The sequence below is a fragment of the Phalaenopsis equestris genome, unplaced genomic scaffold (genome assembly GCF_001263595.1).
Source record: "Phalaenopsis equestris unplaced genomic scaffold, ASM126359v1 Scaffold000297, whole genome shotgun sequence".
In the NCBI taxonomy this organism is placed as follows: Eukaryota; Viridiplantae; Streptophyta; class Magnoliopsida; order Asparagales; family Orchidaceae; genus Phalaenopsis; species Phalaenopsis equestris.
In genome coordinates this window covers 3,623,265-3,630,674 of record NW_018164739.1, presented here as the reverse complement: position 1 = coordinate 3,630,674, position 7,410 = coordinate 3,623,265, and the positions used below count along the sequence as shown (strand labels likewise).

Genomic DNA, 7,410 nt, shown 5'->3' with positions numbered 1-7,410 from the left:
TCGCCAGTTGTGATATGTTGGTAGAGCAGTCTCTTTGAAGATCATAATTCCCCTCAGGTCACAGGTTCAAATCCTCCTCTGGTCAGTTTCTCGATAGTGAAAATTTTTTTCAAATAGTTAGACACATGCGGGTGGTTGGGGGCTCTTATAATGCATATGAAAATATTGTTTTTTAAATAAAATACATTTTCATGTAAAGAATAATTATTTATAATAATTAAATATGTGAAAAATAAATCTTAATGAACCCCTAAACGATGTGGGCTCCACCACCGAACAAAGCATTGACATATTAGTTTTTCATATTATAAAATTAACAAAAAGTCAAAGTGCAATCATAGTGCATTATGCGTTTGCATTGTTAAGAAAGAGGCAAAACTTCCATGCATATGGTGTGAGGTGGTTCACTAGCTACACTATCAAACGTGAGAAGTCAACTTCCAATATTTTTATATTTAGCATTTTGAAAAAAAAAAAAATCAAATATTGATCTTTACTTAAGAAGGAGCTTAATAATTTTAATTAAAAAAACAAAGTTAAATCTAATTTTTATACATTAGAATGATTATGTGTGAGCGTTAATAGTTCAAGACCTCTTGATATAACTCAGGATCTCTTGATTGAACGACAAAGCTCTCAACCATCAGGCCAATGTGGCTTTGCATGAGTGTGCATCGAAAAAATGCTAGGTGTGGATGCGGACCATGCTAGGCTTAAATTGCCCCTCTGAAATGGGATTGTGTAGCAGAATTCCTATTTGTTAGTGTAGAAGTAGATTTAGCCTTATATTTAGGGATATTTACATGCATACCAACCACTTCCTATGTACACACATATCTAAGACCTAAACTTTGTTTTTTTACATTTATACCATCCAAATCTTTCAAATCACTTCGAAAATAGCTCTATTTTAACCTTAAAGGTACGTAAAAAGTTGAAGTTTAGGTCTTAGATGTATAAATACATAAGAATTGAAGGGTACGTTTGTAAATCTTTCATATCTTTTTTATCATAAGAGATTGTTTTGGTCAGCAAATTTGCCTCGAGCTTTTCATTATATATGTTCTTGTTTGATGGCTCATATTGGATTTATCTAATTTTAGGAGGAAATCATCAAAATTCTTTTTTTTTTTATATTTATATCACTTAAATGTATCATATCACAATAAAAATTCCACTATTTGTAATTTAAAAAAAGTGAAATACACATTTTCAAACATGGGTAAGTGGCATATAGGTTAAAATAGAAGTTTAGGTGTTAGATATGTAAATATATGAGAATTGGGTGGTGTGAATGTAATTCATCCTGAATTTTGCAGTTTCTTTATTTTTTATTTTTTAATTTTAGTTATGGTATCTCCAAACTATATTTATATTAAATAATAACATTATTTGTTTTTATAAATTTTAGCGAATTTAATTATTTTTAAGTTAATAAAATAAAAACAAATTTAATTTTAAATTAAAATTTTAATCTTATTTTATTTAAATTGAATTATTATTTTTTGTTTAGGGTTATTGTTAATTAAGAATATGAATTTTTTTTAAATTTTAAATTTTTTTAATTAAATTATATTTTTAGTTAAAATTTAGATTGGGTGTTTCACTCACCCTTATTTAGTGCTTTAATTTTACTCATTTCATGATAAGTTTGCTCCCTCTAAAAATAGAAGCTAGTTACGCTCGTGTTTGGATGACTACAGAACTAGACAACGACTCCGATGTGGCCACGTCGACATGGATTGGACAGCGGCCTATCGAACATTATAAAGACGTATGATATCCCAACCTATTTAATATCTATTATTTAATATTAATATATTTTAAATCATATAAATGATCACTATTTATAATTCTAGACACACTAACAAAATTATTTCAACGGAATTAGGTATCACATTTTTTTTATTTAACATTTGTATGTAAAAAATATTAATATATCATTCATATTGCTTTCAATTCAATTATTTAATATTAAGGTTGAATTTTTTAGTCTCGCATCATGAAAATTCAAACCTGCGCCGTTAGTCATCACTTTGAGATTTGAGTGAGAAATTGAAAAATGGGTGAAAGAGGGTGCTTGATTTGTAAATAGCAATGTTTTGGGTGGCCTATATGTAATCGCCCACCGTTGGATCGGCCAATCGGAGACGGCGTAGCCTGTCGCCGTAATTTGACCGCCGGTCGCCTGCTCCGGGTTAGCCGGTCACCATCTCTGTGATCAGATAATTAAATAATGGAATCCATCTGCTGCCATGAATAAACTAAAATATGGAAAGAAAGTCTACACTTGCGGAAGAAAGAAAGGAGGAAGTTGGAATGGAGAAAGAAGACTCGAAATCAAGCTCGTACGCTTCAAATTCCCTCTCTCTCTGCATCTCTATATTGCCATTTCGACTCGGATGTTCTCATCGTCTTCATCTTATTCCATTCTTCCCTGCAAAGTTTCATCTTTTCTTCTTGCGCTTTTCCTTGCGTTCTTATGACCTGCTTTCTTTTCCTCATTCAAACTGTACTTCTGTTGCACGCCGTGCAAGAATTCTTTCGAAAGATGAAATGGGTTCTGTTCTTCGACGATTCTGAATTGAAAAGGAGCTTCATTTCGGTCAGATAAGTTATTTACTCGCTTTCTTCCGGAGTACCTTTTGGGCTCATTTTCAATGCGGACGAGGTGTTTGTTTGTTGTTCTCTTCTTCGTTTCTTCCCCGGTTCTTCTGTTGAATTCGCTGAGCCAGGCCTGCGACTCCGGTGATTTGAGCGCGCTTCTGGGTTTCTCGGCCGGCATGGCCTCGGCTATCCAAGGATGGGGAAGTAATTCGTCGTCGTCTTCCTCCACCTCTGACTGCTGCAGATGGCCTGGAGTCCTCTGCGATAGTCTGGTTTTAGGTGAAGGAAGAGTGATTGGATTGGATCTCGCAGAAAGGAGTCTTCGCGGCTCAATCTCAGATAGCCTCGCCGGTCTTGATCGTCTTATGAATCTCAATCTATCCTTCAATTTTCTTCGCGGTTCTGTCCCGCAGAAGATTTTTCTTCTTTCTGGATTGGAGTTTCTTGATCTCAGCATGAACGGACTTTCTGGATCCTTACCACCCAATCCAGACCTTCCATCTATCAAAAGTTTCAACCTTTCAAACAACTTGTTCAGCGGAATCCTTCCCATCTTCTCCAGTTCTGTAAAGCTCATAGCTTTTGATGTCAGAAACAATAGTTTTTCTGGTCCAATTAGAGCAGATTTCTGCAGTTCATTTTCTCAGATTCAAAACCTCATTTTTACAATGAATGCTTTCTCCGGCCAGTTTCCGGTGGGCTTCGGCAACTGCCAGGCCCTTGTTCAGCTTTCCATTGATGTGAATGAAATTTCTGGCGGATTACCTGATGATTTGTTTACTTTGAAATCCCTGAAATACCTGCACTTGCAGCAGAATTCCCTTTCAGGTTCATTGAGCGAAAGATTTAGCAATCTTTCTAACCTTCTTCATGTGGATCTCTCTATGAACAATTTCTTTGGATTTATTCCCAATGTATTTGACAAACTCAGTAAATTAGAGTCATTTTCTGCCCAGAATAATGGCTTCAATGGTACTTTGCCTATTTCTTTCTCCAACTTGACAAATCTTAGAGTTCTCAACCTTAGGAACAACTCACTAAGTGGAGAGATAAATCTAAATTGTTCTGCTATGCATATGCTAAGCACCATTAATCTGGGTTCAAATCATTTCACGGGCTTCATTCCGAGTAGCCTCTCACATTGTTCAAATCTAAACTCATTAAATCTCGCTAAGAACAACCTTATTGGTGAAATTCCAGATAGCTTCAAGCTCCTCAACTCACTTTCTTACTTATCTCTCTCAAACAATAGCTTCACCAACATATCATCAGCACTGCAAACGCTGCAGCATTGCAGCAACCTTACTATTTTGGTCCTCACATTGAATTTTCATGGCGGCGAGACTATCCCGGTTGAAGGAATATATGGATTTACTAATATGAAGGTTCTTGTCATTGCAAACTGTGGTTTTTCTGGTTCTATCCCAACATGGCTGACCAGAAGCACCAACTTGAGCATCTTGGATTTATCATGGAATAAATTGAGCGGGTCAATTCCTCCATGGTTGGGGAACTTTGATGCTCTCTTTTATCTTGATATCTCAAATAACTCTCTCAGAGGAGAAATTCCAGTGAGTTTAGCGGGGTTGAAGAGCTTGATTCATCCCAATTCATCCATTCAAGCACCATCCATCCTAAATTTCCCGTTTTTTGTCAAGAGAAATGCTTCCGTGAAGGCGTTCCAGTATAACAATCTTGGCAGCTTCCCGCCATCTTTGATTCTGAGTAACAACGAACTTGTTGGTCCAATCCCACCGGAGTTTGGGAGTCTCAAGTTGCTCCTAGTCCTGGATTTGCACAAGAACAATTTATCAGGGTCCATGCCTGAGGAGCTTTCAGGAATGGCAAGCTTGGAAAAGTTAGATTTTTCTTACAACCATCTCACTGGAAATATACCTGCTGCACTAACCAAGCTGAACTTTTTATCCAATTTTGATGTGTCTTTCAATAACTTAGTTGGTCCAATTCCATCTGGTGGCCAGTTCTCAACTTTCTCCGGTTCTGACTTCATAGGAAATCAGGATCTATGTGGCTTTCATCTCTCTCCCTGTCAGTCTGAAACCAGTCATCTTCCTCAAAGCAGAAAGCAGACGAGCAAAGCTATGATTGCAGGAGTTGCAGTGGGAATGGCAACAGGAATCACCTTTCTCCTTATAATAATCTACTTGGTTGTATCAAAATTTCTTTCCAGAAAGCAAGAAGACAATGCGAAGGTGGTGGCAAACAATGATGATGGTTTAGAAGCCGCCGGATCTCCATTGGAGGTTGTGTTTCACAACAAAGACAACAAGGAGATGAGCATCAATGCCATCTTGAAATCTACAAACAACTTTGATCAATCCTTTTTAATAGGATGTGGAGGCTTTGGTCTGGTCTACAAGGCATCACTTGAAGACGGAAGAAAGGTGGCGATCAAACGACTGTCAGGTGATTTTTGTCAGATGGAGCGTGAATTTCAAGCCGAGGTTGAAGCTCTTTCCATGGCGCAACATGAAAATCTCGTCTTGCTCCAAGGTTACTGCAAGGTTGGGAAAGATAGGCTCTTGATCTATTCTTTTATGGAAAATGGAAGCTTAGATTACTGGCTCCATGAGAGAACAGATGGTGCTTCTATGTTATGTTGGTTCAGAAGACTTAAGATAGCTCAAGGAGCAGCAAGGGGAATGGCTTATTTGCACCAATCATGCCAGCCAAATATAATACATAGAGACATCAAATCAAGTAATATTTTACTTGATGAACATTTTGAAGCTCACTTGGCTGATTTTGGGCTAGCAAGGCTCATACTACCTTATGACACACATGTCACCACTGATCTTGTTGGAACATTGGGCTACATTCCGCCAGAATATGGCCAAGCTTCCATAGCTACTTTTAAGGGAGATATCTATAGTTTTGGTGTGGTTCTTCTAGAGCTGCTCACTGGTCGAAGGCCGGTAGATATCACTAAGCCAAAAGGAAGCAGGGAGTTGGTGTTATGGGTGCTTAAGATGAAGGAGAGGAAGGAGACTGAGTTGTTTGATCCGATTATATACCGTAAGGAGCTCGAAAAACAGCTCCTCCGTGCACTTGAGATCGCGTGTCTTTGTGTCAATGAATCGCCTAAATTGAGGCCATCAACTCAGCAGCTAGTTTCATGGATTGACAGCATTGATAGAGAAAGATGATTATAAGGTGAGCAAAAGCTGAGCTAATCTCAGTGTATATAATAGTTTGGATTAAAGATTGTGATATTTTGCCTTTGTTTCTTTGGAAAAATTTTTGTTTGTTTTAAATCACAGTTATGTGTTGGGCCTTGAACTCAGGACCTTGTGGTTAAAGACAAAGCTCTCAACTACTAAGTTGAGTGGGCTGCAAATCGTCTTTTCGAGAAATTTAATCTATTTTAGTTCCCTAAAAATAGTTGTAAGAATTGTGAGGTGTAGTTTAGAATGTGAGAAACTTTAATGTGTGGTTTGAAAAGGTGTGGATGATATAGAAAGGCGATTAGCAGTCTATACAGAACTGTGTACAACCGGGCGTACGTGCAGCATATTGGCTCTTTCAACTGGTTTGGTGCACCTTCGAGTACTTCCTCATTGGCACATACATAATGATTTCTCTTAAAGTGTAATTTCAATGATTTTGTTTTATGGTTGTATATACAGTAGTGTTTGTTCTTTCTTCTACATGCCCAATAGTTGAACACTATTACTGAAAACGAAAACTATATAATGATATAAAATGGTATGCATTTCGTAAGGTTTTCTTTATAATCTTTATATTTATGATCCTGAATGCAGAAGAATGATTTACACATGACCTCTATCACTTCGATTATATTGCTATGTTTTAAGTATATCCTTACAATTTTCCCCCCTAATTTATTTCCTTATAGAATTTAGTGATTGTTTTGCTTTAAATTTTTTCCAAGTAATATTTGTTTATTATGGAATAATGTATCAAAAAGATGAACATAGCATGAGTTAAGGATTGCTTTGCATCCCTTGAGAGGCTATGGTTAACAATCTTGGAAGTGGATTGTGTTTGAATTAATTGAATGCAATTTCAATGAGAATTCATAAAGCCAACTTAACTATAGTTGGTTGGGATAAGGCTGTTAATAATCATGTAAAGAATGTTTCTCCTTATAACCCTCTCTCTCTCTTCTTCTCCCTCCTCTCATCCTCCATTGTTGTCTCTCTTAATAATTGCTATTAAATAAATAATTTTATAGAATGTACTAATGAATCATTAATTGAAATCACACAAGTTTTGTCATCCTCAAATCATTAATGAGTCGCACATGAACCGCATAGGCTAATGTATGAATGCATTACGTTTTGGTCGATTTGATAATCAAGCTCAATTAGATGCATTGGATTGGATTAATGAGTTGAATTATGCTAACATCATTAATTTTGGTATATGGTTAGTTGGATCCTTTTGAAACCAACTAAGCTCAATCATAGGTCATTTTAATTTAATGAGGTCTAATTGGACTTGGCTATGAGGAAATAAGATTATAAAATTTATTTAATACTTGACATAAGCCAATTTGGCTTGTTTAGACTCAAATAGGTTGGTTAAAGAAAAATATGCTCATCTCAAGCCTGTTAACATATAATTAATGGCAATCAAATCGAAGTAATTTACTTTATATACCCTACCAATTTACCTAAGCAGGAGCTTTATTAAACCAAATTGGATCAATAACGACAATCTAAGCATCTATGATTTAATTAAGCTTGGACAAAGGGCTAATTGACTAGTTCATGCCTTGATTGGATCAATTTTGTCAATATTAATCTAATTGAGACCACC

The 7,410-nt window shown here is 36.3% G+C and overlaps 1 protein-coding gene across 1 annotated transcript; it reads left to right on the top strand.

The window, feature by feature from the left end:
- The first annotated feature begins 2,156 nt into the window (after positions 1–2,156).
- On the top strand, positions 2,157–6,305 carry LOC110025278 (phytosulfokine receptor 1). Its single transcript, XM_020725680.1, has one exon. The coding sequence runs from the start codon at positions 2,661–2,663 to the stop codon at positions 5,772–5,774; it is 3,114 nt and encodes a 1,037-aa protein (XP_020581339.1). The 5' UTR covers positions 2,157–2,660; the 3' UTR covers positions 5,775–6,305.
- The last annotated feature ends 1,105 nt before the right edge of the window (positions 6,306–7,410 follow it).

Excerpts from the sequence above, each read along its gene's own strand:
- LOC110025278 (XM_020725680.1), top strand. The coding sequence starts at position 2,661 with ATGCGGACGAGGTGTTTGTTTGTTGTTCTCTTCTTCGTTTCTTCCCCG.